The sequence below is a fragment of the Phoxinus phoxinus genome, assembly GCF_949152265.1.
Source record: "Phoxinus phoxinus genome assembly, chromosome: 14".
Classification (NCBI taxonomy): Eukaryota; Metazoa; Chordata; class Actinopteri; order Cypriniformes; family Leuciscidae; genus Phoxinus; species Phoxinus phoxinus.
In genome coordinates, this window is record NC_136889.1 from 27,571,924 (window position 1) to 27,593,297 (window position 21,374).

Consider the following 21,374-nt stretch of genomic DNA (forward strand, 5'->3'; position numbering starts at 1 on the left):
GCTGTAGTGATGGCATTCTGGTTATATTCCATTTATTTCTACTGATGATTATATGTTTGTAAAAATATTTTGTCATATAACTCATAGTGTGTTGCATTCCGTTCAACAGCAACAGCTATGACTACAAAACACATGACAATTGTTAAATTGACATACTCTTTGTTGTACTGTTTACCCCTCTCAACAGCTAGGACCTGTGGCTCTAATCTGCGGGGCCCCAAAGGCATCATAACATCTCCAAATTATCCCGTCCAGTATGAGAATAACGCACACTGCGTGTGGGTCATAACAGCGGTGGATCCAGAGAAGGTACGTTTGTAATTTAAATCTAAATTGAGACCTAAGGCTGACTCCAAGTCATATGAGTATACAATTCCACAAAACACGCTTATGGTTCATTTTTAATCTGCCAAAACAAAACATGATATGCTTTTAAATAGCCTCCAAGACATAATTGAATGGGACCTTGCATAAATGTCAAAAATAATCTTAAAGATAATTTGTGAGGACATTTGCATTGCAGTCCACAGTGTTTGCATAATTGTCAACCTCTTGCCCTGGTTGTCTCTGGCTATTACTGCTTCTCCAGAATTGATTATGTTCAGCCACACATCTTCAGCTCTGTGGCAAGAGTGACAGTTAATACAATCCAGCATGAACTCAACACACACCATGAGAGTGACTCATGCTTTTGTTACTAAATCGAGACCAAACTAAGACAGTCAAAATAGCATTAGAGTAAAAAGGAGCTATCCTGCTCCCCATGCTTTGCATCTTTCTTTGGCAGATTTTAATGTTGGACATTTTTGTGTGTTACCTTATTGAGTTTACTCGCGGATCTTGAAATTACTGTCAAATGATGTAACATTATAACACTGTTTACATTTGAGATATTTAGCTTTGTGCTTAGGGCTGGATGAAACACCAAGTATGAAAGAAGTCTCTCATGTACAGTAGAAACAGTAATATTGTGAAATAGTATTGCAGTTTGAAAATGTCATTTATTCCTGTGATGCCACATTAACCTTCAGAATTCATTATAATATGCTGATTTGGTGCTCAAGAAACATTTCTTAATATTATCAATGTTGAAAACTATGTTTTTTTTTTTGTTAAAACTGTGACTGATTGATGAATAGAAAGTATTTTAAGTAAGAGCAGCATTTATTTGAAATAAAAAGTTTTATTATCCCATTTGATGAATTGAATGCATAATTGCTGAACGAAAGTATTTACTGAAACAAACAAACAAACGGAAATCTTACTGACCCCCGAACTTTTGAATGGTAGTGAATGTTTGCAATATATGTATCACATCTCTGATTTAAAAATCTAAATCGCGATAGAATTTTGTGAACGTGTAGAAAATATTTGAATAAATTCTGATTTAAGGATTAAATTCCATCACCCTACAGATATATTAGCCACTTGAGTAAAACAATATAGTAGATAGAAATATTTATTATTATGTTTTTATATTTGAATATATTTTATATTCTTATGAATTATTCCTTGTGTTCTTTTAGTGTTAAAAACTTCCCTTGATTATTTTTATAATAAGCTTGGCAACCGTGTTTGGTTGAAATGTTGGTTTCTCAGATAAAGGGAATACAATACATTTTTTTTTTTTTTTTGGAGCCCTTATTGTTTTGGAGCCTTAATTCCAACCCTGATGCATGTTTTTGAACATATAATGTATCTTGGTTTGCGGTCATTTACTTTCTAAAACTGATTTTTGGTCTTAGTATCCATGAAATTCTGCAGCAAACTATAGTTTTCGCGAGCAGCTGAATTTGTTAAACATTCAGATCCTGCACTGCTGTAGGAAACAAAAACAACTAAAAAACATTTGATGTATAAAATCCATCCCTCTGGAACTGGATGTGTATAATTAGTCATACAGATGATAGACTACTGTAAAATCTTAGTGACATGCCAGTAAATTGAAGTACCTGTTGGCGACCATCATAAACAGACTTGACTATCGTATGCATAAAATCCCTGCCATGTCACAACCAGTATATTTTTACTCCTGGCCACATGTTTTCGCTTTGATCTTATGATGAAAAGATGTGACTTTAATTTATCTCACATTGTGCATTTTTTTTCCTGCTTTTGCTGAACCGAAACGCTCTGTTCCAAAGCCTGCTGTCTCTCTAGCTGACTGCATTTAAGGCGTCATAAACAAACATAGAGTTTCTTCAGAATGGTAGTTTCTTTTGACCAAATTCAAAGCCAGCATCACCTGGATCCTTCAATGATAGTCTATACCAGAATTAATTACAATGAATATTTATTTCAATATTTGTGTGCAATGTATTTTTATGCTTTTATATACAAATATTCAGTTAGCCACTTTAGTTAGCAAATTTATTTACAACTTCACACAGGACTGGCAAGTGTATTATGCCACTGTGTTTAAAGGTATTTTAAAGTAAAATAGTAAAATAATAATACTAAGAAGAATAATAAGAAGAAAGTTATATAAGATTAGATTTAAATAGCCATGGTCTTATTAATTTAAAAGCCTTAATTGTCACATGGCTACATACAAAAAGTTAAGATAGCTCTCTGCATTTCAGCGTACACCGTCCTCAGGGATTCCTCAGTTATATAATTAATTTAGTAAATCACATGATCAGATATCAGCAGTAATGTGACTTATTATGTGACATAATAAATAGGTTGGCCAGTCCCAATACCCATACTTGCGGCCATTGCACTTGTACATGACACACAGAACTTTTGATTACCCGAGAAAACACACTTACAGCATAGTGTTGTAAAAATGCAAGTTTAAAAAAAATATTTATTTATACATTTTGATTTTAAAATAAAATTCAAAATATTTGTTCAGTTATCCCTATTTAACAGACAACACAATTTGATTTATTCTGACACCTTCATTAATGCTCACAAATACATGTTTTGTAAAAACTTTTCATGTAATCTTAAAGTTATATTCTGTAATATTTATCACAATACAATTGGTTACAAATATAGACTGACTTTTTCCATTTAAATAGTATAGGCTCATGTTGCACTTTGTTTTTGTGCATACTGAGACTGTATAAACTTTGGTTGCTGTATGTACAATTTAGACTTCTGTTTATCTGACAAATATTACATCTAATCTGCTTTATCTGCGGTCAGTGAATCTGCAGCCGAAGTCGAACACACACCCTTAAACCCAAACATAAAACCAAACCTGTCCCTAACCTCATCCGTATTCCACGTCAGTAGCAGCACATTTTCTTTTGCAATACAACATGAACATTTGTACACAATATACGTTATACCTAACTATTATTTTATAAAGTGTGACTGAATTTTTCCACATTGGTCATGTTTTTGTTGTCATGTGACCTGCTAATGTCAGTTGGGTCTCTTCGCTGCCTTTTAAAAATCTTCACCCATGGCCCCATAGGATAGTAAAGATTCTATTGGATGTGCAGACATTATTTATTTAAATATTTACTCTGCTCAGAACAGGTTGTTAAGACCTCAAAAGGTCATAAAAATGCAGTCTTGATCTTTGTCTCTGTCATAGCATATGGTCAGAGACAAGAAGGTTGTTCCACAACATCCTGTGAATGCTGATAACCTAGAGTTAAGGCCATTTCACATTTCGGTAATACATATCAGTCTGCTTACAAACCAGCATTTTGGCAAGTTGATCTGACCTGGATAATGTGTATTGTTCATTTACCGACAAGTCTCACCATTTACTAGAAAATAAAACTTTCATAGATGTAGAGGTTAAGGGTTATTGGGAGGCTTCAAAAAAGTTTTCAGGTATGCATAGTATCTGTGGTGAAAATGATATTTCTGAAATCAAATGACTTGTCTTGAGAAGGCAGTTAGAAATCAGTATGAGTGCAGAAAAACAACAACAACAACTTGCTTATTTGATATGGAAGGTGAAGTTGTCTTATTAAGTAATTGCGTTAATTACAAGTAAAAAAAAACAATGTCCAATAAAATTTTTATTTATTTATTTCTCACTATTTCTGCCAAATCAACGTGAAATATGGACCCAAATAGTTTATAATCATTCATACATTTTGGAGTCATTGTTTGTTGGTCTGCGTAGTAGCAACATCATGTGTACATGGCACAGACACACACGCACGTACGTACACACACATGCACACTTTCTTGGTTGTTATAACATTGATTGTGATTTATAAACTCATACTTTCTCACGTTTTTTTCTCCTGTGTGAATGAAAATGCTCAAGAAAACTACACCATTTAGCAATTTCTGAATAGCATCTGAGCCGTCCTCTCTCAAACTCAGTCATTGAGGCTGCTGTCAGGCTTTTTCAATTTTGTATAAAATAAAGAAATCAATAATTCTTTCAAGATGGTTCAGGGGAAAATCACTAATATGTCATGTCACTCTCTGATTGTGTTTATGTAGACCATGAGTGCTGTTTTTATCCTCTTGCTAAGTCTTCTGTAAAAAAGAAAAGAAAAACAAGATTCCTTACTTTTGACAGGATAATTTAAAAGCCTGTATTTTAGACTTCTCGTCTAAGGCCTCGCCAAACGACTCTGTATCAGCACTGACATTTTATACAGATTGCTTGTCAAGATTTCCTCAGTGTTGCTGAATCATTCCTTTCTTTCCAAACTGATGCAGCCAACCTGCTTGTTCTTTGCCACTGACAAACAAATTAGTGACCCTAGACACTGTACCAATCATATAACAATAATATGACTTCTTTGTACATGTGTCACTGTACTGAAACTGTTGTTAAATAAATGTATTATTAGTGAGATAAATCAAATACTATGTTACAAATACTGTCTGCACCCCTTTGAATACAGTTGAAAAAGTTGGAATGATATAAACTGATCAGAATCTAACATCAGAATTACCCTTTTAATATTAGAATAAATCACATTACCACCACAATAATGTAAAGGGCATTAATCTGATGTTTTTATAAAAAGAATTGCACACATTCTAGATATTTGAACAACTGAATTACCAAACAGTTATCATTTTTAATTATACTGAATTAAAGGTGCTGTATCCAGTGTTAGTCACTTCACTATCATTTGTTAGACTAAAATTGCATAACATTCAAAGTCACATTTGGGATATTCATACTTCACCGACCGTAAAGGCATTTCAATAACAAAAGATGTTGTATAAAGCAGCGAAAGGCCAACAGCATTGTTAGCTTAGCAGGTGTTTGAATGTCAACAAAGAAATGTCATAGCAACCAAATTGCACATAGGATGCACAAGGCTACGGATCTAGCATTTGGCGTACAGATATCCACAGACAGGAGCATTTCTAAGTTAGAAGTTCAACATGAAGTGGAATTCTATTGGACTTTTTCAAGTAGGAAGTTGGAATGAGAGGCAGATAGCTCCTCAATGTCCTCTGATTTGCTAAATAATATCATCCTCCCTAATAGCGTGATGTGGATAGCCGCCAATCGAACATTATTAAAGGCAAATGAACAGACACAAATAATAACACAAATTAAAACATAGATAAATACTATAGAACAGTTATATATAGTTAGGTCTAACAGTAGTCTTCAGGTACAGAAATGTAATAATATACATATTGTAATTAAACTGCATGCATAGTGTTCACTGTAAAAATTAATTATAGATGTTAAAGTTGTGTGTTGATTTGTTGTTTGACAATTAGTTATTTTTAGGCTGCAGTCGGTAAATTCACGGAACTAATGAACGAACGCACGTCAGAATGCACAGAACCAATATAATGAAACGCATCCGATTTCTTTCTCAACTTTACGTTCGCTTAAAGACAGCACCGACAATCGATATCTCTTCCAGTCTTGCTTATTTACCATCACACACATGAGTAATGATTGAGCATTGTTGCTCTGCCGGTCAGGGGTGTGTTAGAACATGGTTCAAACGACCGATTTGCAGCCATGTTTACTACGTTTTCAGGAAACAGTAGTGACTAGCTAGTTAATTTGTCTTAATGATGCATTGCACTACGGTGGTTAAGCAGCGAGTTAAATTGTACAGGAAGCACACCCCTGGATGGGATGCTTAGAGCCATAATGTGTTTTTGTGTGTGTTTTTTTTGGGTAAAACAACCTACAAATGGCTTACTTATTTGTCTGCATATTAAAGGGGTAGTACAAATTATATTTTACCTACTTATGTCCAATTTCTTTTCTTCTTCTGTGGAACACAAAAGACTGAATGACAGTCTCAATCCCCTCTCACTTTCATTGTATAGAGGAGAAAAAAATGCATTGAAAGCGAACGGTGACTGAGGCTGTCATTCTGCATAACATCTCCTTTAGTGTTCCGCTGAAGAAAGAAAGACATACGGGTTTGGTACATGAGGGGGAGTAAATGAGGACAAAATTGTCTTTTTTCTCTCTCTTTAAGATAGACTAGAAAAAAAATGCACCAATCACATTTAAAGATGGGACAGAATATAGATGAGAATAATGGCTCTTAATGGCCCATTTAAAAAAATAAAAAATAAAATACGGGGATGTTGATAATAGGGTTGTCCTAATTAAGCTTGATTTTTTTTTTTTCTCTCCTTACAGCAATCTCTCCTTGAATCCAATTTTCTTTCTGTGCTCACATCAAATGAACATGCATCCCGTTTCCTCAGGCTTTGCACCTTACATGGCAGAACTTCTCAAAATCTCACGTCTTAAATGAAACAAAATTATTTAATTACACTTTAATCGCCGCTCCTGCAATCAGCCTCACATACCTATAGCCATGGAAAAGAATTCAGAGCGATGGCTGACCTGCTTTGCTTCTTCTGCTTCCATTTAATATGATCATTCTCTGAGTCAGCCTCATTGTCCTCCGGGCTTTTCGGTCTGTGGTGTTTGTCATGACCTCTCCTTTATCCCTGTAGGTCATCAAGCTAGCTTTTGAAGAGTTTGACCTTGAGCGAGCGTACGATACGTTAACAGTGGGTGACGGAGGGAAGATAGGTGATGCTCGAAGAGTGCTTTATGTGTGAGTAGAGAAAAAAGGTCTCTTATTTTAAACTATGAACATGCATGTGCTTCTATTCACAAATGCCTCCATACCTTCTCCTATGCTCCATGGAATAACAGTTTATTATTTCCTTTCAAGATCAACCACTACATCAAATAGGCTCTGGGTTTATGTCTAAGCTTTCATGGCTGCATATGAATACGTAAATGAAAGAATAAAATTAGATTGTGTGCCTCTATTCCAGTCTCACAGGATCCAGCGTGCCCGATTTGATTGTGAGCATGAGCAACCAGATGTGGCTCCATTTGCAGTCCGATGACACGATCGGATCGCAAGGTTTTAAGGCTGTATATGAAGGTATGTCATTGTAAGGTTTGGAAACCATGCACACCTGCTGCTTTTCTCTTTCATATGGTCATTTCCACCCTCTATAAGAGTGATGAAACAGGACTGTAAACGGTCACCCTTTTTGTATTTTCCAAGAAATATAAGTGTTATTTATTATTTTTACAGTGAAAAGGTTTGACTTGGTGACTTTCGGTTGTTAAAGCGTGCCAGTTTCTAAACGGATATGCAAATCGAAGGCAAATGGAGCAGCGTATGTGCTGCGCCGACATGTTTGAAACGCTTGCGTGAAATATTCTACCTGCCGTTTACCCTGCAGGAGAATAGCATCAAAGCAAGTCAGATATGAGAATACATTGAGGCATGGATTTACATATGCACAGATAAACTGATAAAAATTGCTACAACCACAGCCATTTATTATGCTATTAATTGACACAAGTAAACATGTTGCTCAAGATCTGAACTCTTTCTATTTTGCATTCATTTATAATTTAATACATTTTTAAAAATTATATAATCAATATGATGATTTGAAATAAATACATCTAAAATGTAAAAAAAAAAGAATTTCTTAGAATTTGGTGTGTTTTTGAATTTGAGTGTTTCAAAAATCTGACCTTTTAAACAAAAGAATTTGCATGATCAATGTCACCAACTAGACCTAGAAATAGTTCAGTTTTTCTAATTCATTGTCATAACTGTTTTCAGTTTCACATTTTTCTAAAGGTTAGTTTATTTTCTGATTTAAATGGTATATATAATTATTTTTAGTATGTAGTAGATTTCCTTAAATATAATGAGACAACTTTCATTGAATTTAACATGATTAAGTAGTCCTGTTGTTTTGTGTTTATCCATTTTGTTTCTTCCTTTTTTTTATTTTTTTTTACCCCCTAACTTGTTTTTCCAAAGCGTGCTGTTTAACCCTTCAAAGTCTAAGGGGTTTTAAGTCCGCCTGGCACTATGTTGACATTTTGGCTTCTGGAATGGTCAATATTCATAGCAGAGTGAAGAGAGACATATTTCTGGATTCTATAGATTCTCAGCTACAATGTGGATGCATTGACAACACACTTCTTGAGACACTTGTATGTGTTCTAAAGTGATATATCATCAAGAAACACAAAAACAGAAGTTAAATATTTTTGTTTTTATTATATAAAAATATTAAACATAAATTAATAAAGGATTTTACAACAAATATTTATTCCTCAAAGGTTTTAGAACACCTGCAAAAAAAATTGGGTGAAAAAATATATTGGCTGCAGGAGGAGCAGAAGCGGTGCTGGGTGGAAAAGGGCTAGCGGTCGGGGTCCTGGGTTCAGCAGATGTACTCGGCTGCTCTGTGGTTTCCAGATTTAGACTAAAACACACAGATTTTGTCATTAGTTTAGATTCCCACATATCAAAAGTTGTACAACCTTTCTTATAATGAAATAAAGATTAGCTAGCCATCATGTGTGCATTTTTTACATCCAAGTCATAGGACTTCTAACTACAAAATTATTACTGGAGCCTTCATCATAGTATTATATGCACAGAGTAAATACAATGTCTAAACCAACCAAACCCCCTCCCATGTAGACACATAGTACAGGCCTTATATAAGGCTTACTGCACCATTATTTCTAAAAAGCTACAATAAAATTTTACCTAAAAAACATTACAATAAAATGCACAGAGTAAATACAATGTCTAACCCAACCAAACCCCCTCCCATGTAGACAAATAGTACAGGCCTTAGATAAGGCTTACTGCACCATTATTTCTGAAAAACTACAATAAAATTTCCCTAAAAAACATTACAATAAAATAGACAAGCAAAGTAAACGAAATAGCTTATAAATGAAGATGGACTAACGTTACATGCGGCCAAAACGCACACATTATTTGATGGCACACATTATTTGATTACTGCTCCGTTATTTCTGAAAAGCTAAAATAAAATAATTCTACTAAAAAAACGATACAATATATATTAGACAATATATTATCAGCAATATAGCATTCATAATACTTACTCCTCAAATGGATCGATTCCGTCCAAGATTTGATCCTCTTCCTCCGAATCAAACCGATCTGGATCAGATCCATTCTCACTCTCATCGCTGTCGGCAAAAAGCATTTCAGCAACTTGCTCGGCAGAGAATCTTCGTTGTGCCATGTTTTCTTTGAAAATAATCTTGCCAAGTACAAATAAGCGTATCTGATATATCTCCAAATGTGCGCGTCCAAAGACCGTGTATAAAAAAGTTGCGTCAGCAAACAATCCGGGAATCACAGGTGGAATTGATTTCAAACCCCTCCCCTTTTTTACGTTCCTAGCCCATCTGACAACGTCATTTTTTGTTTTTGGTCTGTGATTGGTTCACACACAGATCTGTGATTGGTTCACACACACCAACAGCATTTATATCATTAGATAGAATAAAGTACAATTTCCTTGTTTTGCGGTAAAATGCTATAGATTTGCACTAAAATACGGAAGGCTTATCATTCGCGAAAGTCAACACTGTCTATGCAGACGAATGTCAGCTTTTTCATAAAAAAAAAAGTCAGTTAATACCTTAATCCATTCCGAAGTTATTAATAGATATGTCAGGGGTGCGCACTTTGACGCTCTAGAGCGTCAGTCGACTTTGAAGGGTTAATACCTTGAAATAGAGTTTTTCCCTAGCCGATCTTCACTCTGAACTGTAACCTCACAATTGAGCAATTCTCACTGTCTGGATAGCCCAGCACAATGACACAAACCCAATTAACTTTGTGTAAACCCAATTTCACACTTGTGCTTCTAGTCACGTTGTCATGTTTGACAACATTTCCACCGGGACACACTGGTGGGACACTTTGTTTGAGGCTGTGTAGATATCAAATTCATCATTTCATACGCTAATTTAAAAGTTCTTAGATTGGCAAAGGATTGTTTTCCCCTCAACAGAAATGATAAATTGTACAGAAACTGTGGTCACCAACAATGAGCTTCTTCAGACAGACCAAAGCCTCATTTTATAGTGGATGATTAAACCCAAACCTCTAAAGAGTTGAATGAATAGTTTTCCCAAAATGAAAATCAGTCATTATTTACATGTTTCATTTCAAACCGATAAACTGGAATTCAGTCTTTGCACATTGACAAATTTAAATCTTCCTCTCCAATGCAACTCTTAAATCTTTTTTTTTTTATTTGTTTATAATTTCTAATTGTCAGTATTGAATCATTTTAATTTAATTTCTGTTCTCCTCACAAAACTATTGCATGGCTTCAGAAAACTGTCACATTTTGTCTGCGGTTGAGTTTAGTTTAGTTAGACTTTAAGTGGGTTTTGCGCTATTTTCTTTTTCCGTTTCCTTTGTTTGCATTTGTTTCTATGGTGATTTGTTGTTTGAATAATTTGCAACACGTGTTTCTTGTTTTCTTTATTGGTCTGCCTTTGTTTATGTTCTTTGTCCGATCTCTGTTCGCTGTGTTTTTGTAGTCTGAGAATTCGAGAAGTGTTTTTTCTGAGTTTGTTTTTAGTAAAGAACTACTGTTTGCTATTAGATTCAGCATTTAGTTTTATTTGTGCCTCAACTGCTGCTTTTTTTTTTTTTTTTTTTTTTCTTGTGTCAAAACTTGAACTTTAGTTTTTACAGCCATTTTAAAGTTTTGGTTGTTGCCATAAACAATGCTCCTGAAGGTCCACAGGCTCAAACACTATTTGCAGGTGAAGGAAATATCCAGGATGGAAATAACCATCAAAATCCCTCCATTTAATAGATTTTAAATAAGATAATGCTTGAGTAATTACCAAAGAACCCAATCAAAACTGAGCTTTGGAAAACTATTTTACACTTAATTGCACAGAAAATTTCATATAAGTGCTTTTCCGTTCATAGCTATTTCAAGTAATTTATTAGTCGTTGTTGCCAGTGTCTAAGGAACACAATGACTTGTCCTGGCAAATGTGACATTTTTGTCAATAGGACACATAATAGATTTGTTTGGTCCAGAGCTTAAGGCAGGTAAACACATTAGCTTAATGGTGTGTTAACAGACCCCATACAAAAATATATGTGAATGTTTAACGGAGCATTTCTATAGCTGTTAATGTTCCCAGTTGCCTTTCTGTGCGTTATGTAACATTGTTCCTTGTAAAAGCTGTTTGCTTCTCGGTCATGAGGAGTTAGCAGCCCTAACACGATAGCCTACCATTCTTGTGGTTTCTTGCACTAATTCCTAAGGTATTAGGCATGATCTTAACACCTTGTAGAGGCTGTGGATTTTTGCCGCAATTGGGAAACTCATCCACTGTAGATTATCGTCTGGCTGGGTCAATAGAGCACTTGCTGCTTAGCTGACACCACAGTTGTGCACATAAAACTGAACTCTTTCGTTTGTCACTGTTCGTTTGTCACTGCTGTTTTATACTGCACTCCAAACACTTCATGGAGATTTACAGCCTTATCTTAGTAGTTCTCACTACTCAAAAATGTGCTGAAGTTCTGGTCTGATAGCATGAAAAAAAAACAATGTTAAATGCAAAAAATAAAAATGCAACAAACAATAATCATATTAGGATAACAACAAAAATATGTTTATCAACTTTTAAATGGAAGGAGAAAATATAAAGGTCAATTGACATTTTTGAGACTTTTAGAAAATTAAAACATCAACAATCAAACTGCAAGCAATAGCACAAATAAACACAATAGAACAAAGATGTTAATTAAATAAGTGCTTTTCAGGTTTTACAGGCAGATCTAACAGTAGTTAGATACAGATTAGGTAGATTAGGTACAGAAATGGAATAAATTCACCTAATCAACTGTAAAATAACACTGCATAGTCATCACTGTATAAACTAAATTAATACTAATAAGTAATTAATAAGTACATTTACACAAGTTATTTAGTCAAGAGCATTGTATAGCAGGAATATTATTACTATTCTGTGTGAAAGTGTCCGTTTAAGCATAACAATATGTGAAAGAGGGCTTATTTAGTATTCACATGGTTTCAGACGCGGCTTTCTGGACGCTTGCTTCAGATGTGCAGTTTGCGCACACAACACTTCTCACACAGCGCGAGCAAGTTCTCTTTCACGTCTTCTTGCGCTTGAATGTTGAAATTGGCAAGGCTTAAAAACGTGTGCAAATAATAAAGTTTAAACTATCGTGACAACGCAGCACTGCTCCGGGACAGTGCATGTGCTCTGCATTTTTTTAGTTGCATCTCATGAAATTTGGTTGCATATGCGAGTGATTCACTCGCATTGTAGAGGGTTGTATGTTGAGGCTATATTTCTTACATATTGTTAGGCAGGGTGTGTAATCGGTTCACTCCGAACATTTTTGTTCATGTGTTCCTTCTGTAACACCATTATGGAAACTTTTTGATCAGAACAAATACTGGTCAAAAAAAATAAAATATATATATATATTTATATATATATATATATATATATATATATATATATATATATATATATATATATTTATATACATATATATGTTTACACTAACCTGCAATTTTTGCTGGTTTCAAAACACACCACCCTGGATGCCATATCATCGACTATACTCCTGCGATCCAACCGCTAATGCCAACACATTGCCTTGCAACTTACATACACGTAGGAAGAATTGACAACTGAGCGCAGGTATTTCAGTCATGTTGTATCACGTCACATTTGCATAGGCCATAGCGTTTGAATTCATGATTGGTTGACTGCAAAATGAAAATCTTAAAATAACGTTATTAACTGGTTAATGTTAATTTAAAAAAAGCGTTTCTGGTCAGAAAATATAAGCTTGATTTAGTTTTTGTTTATGTTCCTGTAAATGTTGTTCGTTTCCAATTTTTGTTTTTGTTTCTTGATCCTGTTCGGAGCCCTGTTGTTGGATGTATGTAGTTCATGTTAATATTAATACATATCAGTAAGGACCCTTTGTTTACTTCTGCACAATAAATAAGTGGTACATTGTTGGGTCGGCACTTGATGCTCAAGGTCAAATCCAAGTTCTAGAGCAAAAGCACTGCATTAGACTCATCATATGGCATCTCAGAACAACATCCATAGTAATGGCCAGACTAAAAACAACATACAGTATTTAAATAAAATAAATCATGTACCCCTTTTTTCCCCAGAAATTGAGAAAGGTGGCTGTGGAGACCCAGGCATCCCTGCATATGGAAAGCGAACTGGAGAGCGTTTTTTACACGGTGATGTGCTGACCTTTGAGTGTCAGGCTGCTTTTGAATTGGTTGGCGAGAGGACAATATCATGCCAGCAAAATAACCAGTGGTCTGGAAACAAACCCAGCTGCGTCTGTAAGAGTTTTTTTTTTTTTCTGAAATGCATGGTTATAATTAACATGTTGCCATTTAGAATGATTAATGTATCGTCGCTGTAAAAGCATGACATCTAGATTAGGGACGGATATGAAGCCGAATGGCATCCGTCCATGCTGGCAATTCCCAGGTTTGCTGTATGAGAGGTCAATTATCATATTTCTGTTTCTGGAACATGTTACTGTTCCTCTTCAATAACTGGGGGAATGCAAAACAAATGTTGTGTTTGTTTGTAGATCGACATGTATGCCTGATCTACAAAAAATATTATATGATATCTATCAATATAATAATCTAAATTTACATTTAAATAAGGTGCTTGTCACTGAAAATAAATTTATTTTACTGACTTTAAACTTGATTTAAATACACAATGTCACACTGTACCAGTTAATACATTCACAAACATAGGCACTGTAGTGAAGTCACCCCACAATCTGAGATAATACTGTCATGCGGTTGCATTTTTTTCTTAAGTACAGCGATAAGAGGAAGCAGTGCCTTGTTAATGTGTTTTGTTGTTAAAATGAAAACCTTTTGAATGGATGTTTTGTTTTTGTTTTCTGTTTTCATGACAAATCTCATACTTAGAACCAATTCCTTGACATGTCATCATTTCTGCACCATGCAAAGAACTCATTATCATGGTCTATGTGAACTATCTTTCATCTCATCTTTTTTTTTTTTTTTTTTGAGACAAAATAGCATTCCTGGTAACATCCATTTTGAACTAAAATAAATATTGTGACCTTTGTAATGGAATTATATATATTTGTCTTCATCTCCACAGTCTCCTGCTTCTTCAATTTCACCACTCCGTCAGGCATCATCCTCTCGCCAAACTACCCAGAGGAATACGGAAGCAACATGAACTGTGTGTGGCTCATTATAGCCGAGCCAGGCAATCGGATCCATCTCATTTTCAGCGATTTTGAGATGGAGCCCCAGTTTGACTATCTCATTGTGAAGGACGATGGGATGCCGGAGCCCACCACATTTGGAACATTCTCTGGGAAGGATGTACCCTCGCAAATCGCTAGTAATGGTCATATAATGCGCTTGGAGTTCCAGTCAGACCACTCGAATACGGGAAAGGGGTTTAATATCACCTACACAAGTAAATGCAATATATATTTTTGTGATGTGCATTATTTTTAAAGGCAAAGTGTGCAATTTCTGTACTACTAAGAGTACAAATAGTGTAGCTGTGTTGGGCTGGTTGGGATTAATGTTTGATAACGCCACAGAACCACATTGTTTCCACTTTTCAGGGAAATCATCCCAAAAATTGTTTATAAAGCAATATATCCGCATATTAAACTGGAATATAACAAAGTCCCTTACAAGGCAAGTCAGTTCACTTGGCGGCCATCTTGTGAATGCACTCGGGCAGCTATTTTCAGTCATGCAAGTTTAGCTCTTATTTAGTTAAATGGGGGCATACCAAAATGTCACAAACTCACAAACCAAATGTAGTCATGCATAGCAAGAGTTATGAGTTTAATTGTTTATTAGGTTTTATAAAAATTATTGAGAAATATGATTTCCACTGAGATTAGCTTATATTTAAGTGTTTTAGCATGTTGGTGTTGGTGCACTGCTTTGATAATCCTTGTCCACAATGACACTGTACTAATATATATATATCTTCTTAATATCTTAATATGCTGCCTTCTTTTTGGTACGCTCATATGTTGGCAGCTTACTGGGTTTTAGTACAGTGTCATTGTGGACAAAGGTAGCAGTGCACCAACACCAAAATGCTAAAACACATTTTTGTTCATTTCTGTTCACATTTAGTTAAAATATTTAATAATAAAAAAATAAAAAATAAAAATATATATATATTTTTTTCTCCTATGGCTGCATCATATCTCATTGCACACAATGAAATGGAGAGCCTTCCTCCAGCTTGTCATTAAAAATTAAGCTAACTAGCCAGTTAATTTTTTAAGCTAACTTGTGAAGCTGCTTGAGGTGACCACATCAGAAGTAAGTACTTGAAAACAGTAAGTTGTAAAACAGTAAGTTGTTATGGCAAACATTGGACGTATTTTCTGAAATACGTTCTTGAAACAAAAATACATTGGATTTAGTAGCTTTCTCCTCTCTGCAACGTTGCTTTGATACCAATGTAGTGTTTCTGTAGCTTAACTGGTACAGTGTGTCCTAGCAATAGTCAAGGTTTCATTCCCAGGAAACACATGCTTTAGATTAAAAGGGCATCTGCCAAGCATACATACAGCTGTAATGTATCATGCATTTTAACAATAGTTATGACAGACAGTTAGAATGCCTTTGGAGATGACTCGAGTCAGTGAACATAATAGTTGAAAACAGACATACAGACTTTTAGTGAATTGGTGAAACTGGAACCGTGATCTGTGTTGGCTCTCCTACGTGGGAACAAAATTTTGGGGTAGATGGAACCAGAAGTTGCAGGCGATGTCAGTGTCAGTGGATTGTGTTGTTTGATATCTCACAAGTGCTGCTTCGGTAATGGTGTGTCATTGTCTCAGAAAGAAGTAGACATGTTTCCGCTGGAGTGGCGCTGGAGCAACTGTCAGGAGCGGTCGTAAGAACAATGAGGCTGTCATTGGGGAATGGGGTAGAGCTTGCGTACATGCCCTAAGCCCTGGCCGCAAGGTCTCCATGCATTAGCCATCACACTTCCACAGGGGCTTCGTAGACAGATGTGTTCACCAAAATGAAAACACTAAAATAGCTTTGGCAGGATTCTCTGCTTCTGCGAGTGCACATATTGAATAATTGAAGCTTCCACACTGACATCTGTGATGCATGTGCAACACATATGTGAGCTGTCTGCAGAGTTGAGTTAAGGGAAAACAGATTTGACGAAATCGGAGTGTGTCTCAAACCACTATAGAGGGTTACGAGGGCTGTGATGCGACTGAATGCTATTTGCCGACATGCAACGCCTCAACGTCTGTGGCTTTCCATGAGATTCGGATTTATTTTTCATGAGAAATTGTACCTGTTAATATAAAGTGAGAAATACATTTTTCCATTACTATAAGAAATTATTGAATTAAATTATGAAAATGTATGCACACCCTGCAGGATTGCAATGCTGCCTTGACACAAAGTGGAGTGTGCATTAAATATTTGCATTGCTTTTAAATAATTCAACTATCTAGAGTATATTATTACACTTCTACCATGGTGGCATTTGGTTTATCTCAAGATTTGTTTCAGATTGTGGTGCTCATCTAGAACTGTTTTCATAGTCATTACTAATTCAACAGTCAATCAAGCCACTGTTACTAGTTACTTTGTTACTTTGACTAGTTCTACAAACAACAACCTGGAACTACTTCATAGCTGTTCAAATAGAGAAAATGAAAATACAGAACAATTGAACTTATGTAATTGTACTGTAATGGCAAATGTAATGGTACATATCTTGACATTATAACATCTAAAGATATACCAGGCTTTATGGAAAGAGGGTTAAATATTACCGGAGTGCATTTTTGATAGTGGGTGGATTCATGTAAATTAATATTATTACCTTTATGCCTTGTATTTTGTGGTGTCCAACCCATTCGCAAAAGTTGGTGAAGCTGTAAAAATTCCTTTAGCTCAGACAGTAAAACATGATGCTTGCAGTGCCAAGGTCATGAGTTCGATTCCTAGGGCATGCATGAACTGATTAAATGTAAACCTTGAATGTAATGTACTTTAAATCACTTTTGATTAAAGCATCTGTTAACCCAAACTTAAAGCTAAACATTAAGCCCAACTACTTATCCAAACCATATAAATCTAAGATGATGATAGCATAAACTCGTACATTATCATGCAATTTCATCTTGTATAAATTATTATGAGTTGCCATGAGAGTGTCTTCCCATATATATTAGCTTTGATCATACCAGTCATTGCAGTCTGTTTCCGTTCTGAATTCAGCCATACTGGACAATCATCCAAGCTTATTTGAATTTGAAATATTTTTAACGTATTGGTTTTGTCTCTACATGATGGCATCATTTAAACACATGATAACATACAAAGATTAGTGATATATGAATTAGGTTTAGTGGTATCATGGTTGTTAGCATTGTTTTTGCACGTGTGATTCTCCAAAATGAGGTTATATTGTACGTACACAGTCCTTACACAACCCTTATGAGACTGGGCATTCTGAGTAATATTGGTTGCATTAGTTCATCTTTAAGATAATTATAGTTTACTTAATTGAAGGTTAGGTACTCTTATAATGCATGTTAAGTGCTGACAGACAAGGACAGGCAGGACCTGGAATTAAATATGCTTCAGCACTGATTATACTTTCATCCCGTTTCTGTAGCGTTTGGCCAAAATGAATGTCACGACCCTGGCATTCCCATCAACGGGCAGCGTTTTGGAGAGCACTTCTTACTGGGCAGCTCAGTGCTCTTCACATGTGACGAGGGCTTCATCAAGACACACGGATCCAAATCCATCACCTGTGTCATCCAGGATGGAAACGTGGTGTGGAACGCAGCCGTTCCCCGTTGTGAAGGTGAGACTTTGCTCTACTTCGCTTTCTGAAGGTGCTGCTGGGATTTGTAAGATGGGCTTTTGTTGACATTCTATTTTTCTGCACTCTCACTGTCCCAGCTCCATGTGGCGGACATCTAACGGCTCCCATGGGAGTCTTACTGTCCCCTGGCTGGCCAGGATACTACAAAGACTCCCTTAACTGTGAATGGGTGATTGAAGCCAGAAAGGATCATGCCATCAAGATATCTTTTGACAGGTATTGATTTATTTTTTGGGAATTCAGAGCACATGAAACCCCAAGACACCCACCCCCCTGTCCCATTTCTGGAAACCTTGACCGGCGTCTCTTCAGCGCAGTTTTTCGCTCCTACAATTTCGCTTGTTAACCTTCCAGTTTAATCTCCCTCATTAGAGTAATTCTGCTAAAGACCTAGGTCATAAGCAGACGTTCTGCTCATTCTTTTTCCTTTTTTTTTATTTTTCTGTGTAGGTTTCAGACGGAGGTTAATTACGACACGCTGGAAATTCGGGACGGGCTCTCCAATTCGTCGCCGCTGATTGGCGAGTACCACGGCACTCAAGCCCCTCACTTCCTCATCAGCACCAGCAATTACATGTACCTGCTCTTTACCACTGACAACAGCCGCTCCAGCGAAGGATTCCAGATCCGCTACGAGAGTGAGTCAGCATCTGCAGTGACTTAAATGCATGGATATTGGGTTTTCATGCTCCACAGTGGGCGGTTCTGCAATTTTGCGCAAATTTCGGCGGGACATGCTCTCTGGTGCATGTAATGTAATTGGAACGGTTTCGCCAGGGTTATAATTAGATTATAGTTTTGTAGTTGTCTAAAAAATATTTTGAGGAAACTAACGTGTGATAGCATCACGTGACAAATATCAACATCCAGAGGCAGTAGACAACTTTAAGAGAGGCGAGGAACCTCTGTGAATAATTAAACATATGAACATAACGTTTGTTTTCTTTTTGAATATGTTTGTTGGTGGTGGTGGGTTTATAAACTCTGCTTCAGAGTGCGATTAAAGTTTAATGTCCCGCTGACTCAAGGACTGTTTGTTGTTTATGCAGGCTCAACAGATAGACCAATGATAATTGTTAAAAGCTTGTTTTAATGCTCTTGTTGTTATTGTCAACTGGTTTAAAGGGATTAGACCAGATCAAGCTGAAATCGAATTTTAAATCTATTTTAGGGATATGTAAAAATAAATTGTAAACCTCATTGGGCATCCTGTCATTATCGGAAAACGGATAAACCTCCACTTGCATAAATCATTTTGATCACTGTATATGTCAAATTTATAGTTAAGTGTAATTTTTTTACAAACATTTAAATGTTACTTTCATCTTAAAACTGTTAAAAGACAAGTTAACATATTCTTAACCAGCTTTTTATGGTTGCAATGTCAGTAGTATACGTACTGTACAGTAATTGAACAATGCAAACTCTTTCTCCATGTTACCTACACCCAGATCTCCCAGTTTTATTTGTCAGCTAAAGTCCTCAAAATGTGTCATCTGGAAAAAAATAAATGTGTACAGCTCCTGGCTTTCAACAACTTTCTACTACATAGACAGATAAGTTTTATTAAAAGCCCATCTTGCCAGTGGTGGAATATTCCTTTAATGTAGTCATGTGATCCTATGTGGTCAGTGTCAGTTGTTTCGGATGTTTCCAAAAGCCGCACTAACATTGTTGTGAGTTTGTGTTTCGTTATGCACTTCATTCCACACAACGTTCTTTGTTTCTTCTTATCTATTTAAATCCAGATAATTGATTAATGAAAAATTCTACAAAACAAAATATTACAAACAATCTTATGAAGCTGTCAAAAATCATCACTGACCCCTTCATCTCCCAACATTGCCATTCAATCCATTTCCACAGCCTTTATGACCAATGCAATTTACCCTTCTTTCTTAATTAACAGATTAAATTAAACCAAAACATAAACAAATAACATTATAATATTGAAACAAAAAAAATAATATGAAACTAGATACATTTTCTTAAATGGCATTAGTTTATTAATTACAACATAGTAATTAATTTATGTGAATTTAAATGGGAGAGGTACATAGTTTAATATAATCATCTGAAATCTACTTATAGACCACACTGTAGAAATTATTTTGCTTTTTACAATCTACTGCATCCCTGATCCCTCACCTCAAAGTTATGCTCGGACATGTAAACTGAAATTATACATCCTAGCATAATTGACTGTGGGTGGGTGACTTCCCATTTAATAAAAAAAAAATGTTTCAATTTATTGTAAACAAAAAAAAAAGAAGAATTTATATATAAAATTAATATATAGAGTAGTGTTTTATAATAATGATCACATCATGACAGACTGTAAATCTGTAAATGAACAGAAAGGAATATTCCTTGCTAAAACAAAAATGAAACAAAACTGAAAATACTTTTCAAATGGGCTAATAAATAGAAACAGTGTAAATTATTTTATTCAATGTTTAAATTGTGATAAAGGTAACAGTAAAATGAATTGCTAAATATTTTTTTTCATGTAGACTTAGAAATTGCATAAGAAATGCAAATTAGTATTTTTTATTATTTTTATTATTATTATAATCCATGTATGGTTTAAGTTAAAATGCCATTGGTTACTGCCACGTTTGACATTTTAGTTGTCAGTTATGAGGAGTAGCAACCAGGATTACTGTCCATGACCAATAGAAAAGGAAAGTCGTTGTATAGTTTACTCATTAATCTCTTTGAAATTAGAGGAAGGATGAATGAGTGTATTTTGAAATCAGGTTTTGTTGTGCCCCCGCTTTCTTGCTGTGTTGTTTGGGCTGTTAAATACACTCTTTTTTTTCCTTTTTTTTTTTTTACAGTTGTAATCAATATTATGCAACCTCCATTGCAAATTGGGTTTATTGGCAATATTTACAGACTTTCAGCTGTTTGCAATGAAGTAATCAAACACAAGTATTTGAAATAGCTCAACACAACAAATGTTTCAAGTGGTTATTTCCCCAAATTCAACTGAAAATGCAACTTTTAATGACTTTTGCAGTCTCAAAATTATTCAACCCCCTGAATAGACTCCCTCACAACAGCACAAATCTGCAAAACAGGTGTTGTCTCAAACACACCTGATGGAACTAAGCAAGGGCTTCATTAGTTAGAGCTAGAACACATGGAATATCTGAACTGGCTAGGAACTGGC

The 21,374-nt window shown here is 35.4% G+C and overlaps 1 protein-coding gene and 1 long non-coding RNA gene across 2 annotated transcripts in view; one reads left to right on the plus strand and one right to left on the minus strand.

The window, feature by feature from the left end:
* LOC307010858 (CUB and sushi domain-containing protein 1) overlaps positions 1–21,374 on the plus strand; it is a 605,591-nt gene that overhangs the window by 404,658 nt on the left and 179,559 nt on the right. The window contains exons 10-17 of the mRNA XM_079635929.1: positions 188–309; positions 6,886–6,989; positions 7,216–7,328; positions 13,450–13,632; positions 14,444–14,770; positions 17,984–18,178; positions 18,277–18,415; positions 18,650–18,837. Coding sequence (XP_079492055.1) covers positions 188–309; positions 6,886–6,989; positions 7,216–7,328; positions 13,450–13,632; positions 14,444–14,770; positions 17,984–18,178; positions 18,277–18,415; positions 18,650–18,837 — 1,371 coding nt within the window. The remainder of the gene's footprint in view (positions 1–187; positions 310–6,885; positions 6,990–7,215; positions 7,329–13,449; positions 13,633–14,443; positions 14,771–17,983; positions 18,179–18,276; positions 18,416–18,649; positions 18,838–21,374) is intronic.
* Positions 8,455–9,719, minus strand: LOC307010859. Its single transcript, XR_013800290.1, has 2 exons — positions 9,341–9,719; positions 8,455–8,682 (listed from the first exon to the last, which is right to left on the minus strand). It is a non-coding gene; the product is annotated as an uncharacterized lncRNA (long non-coding RNA).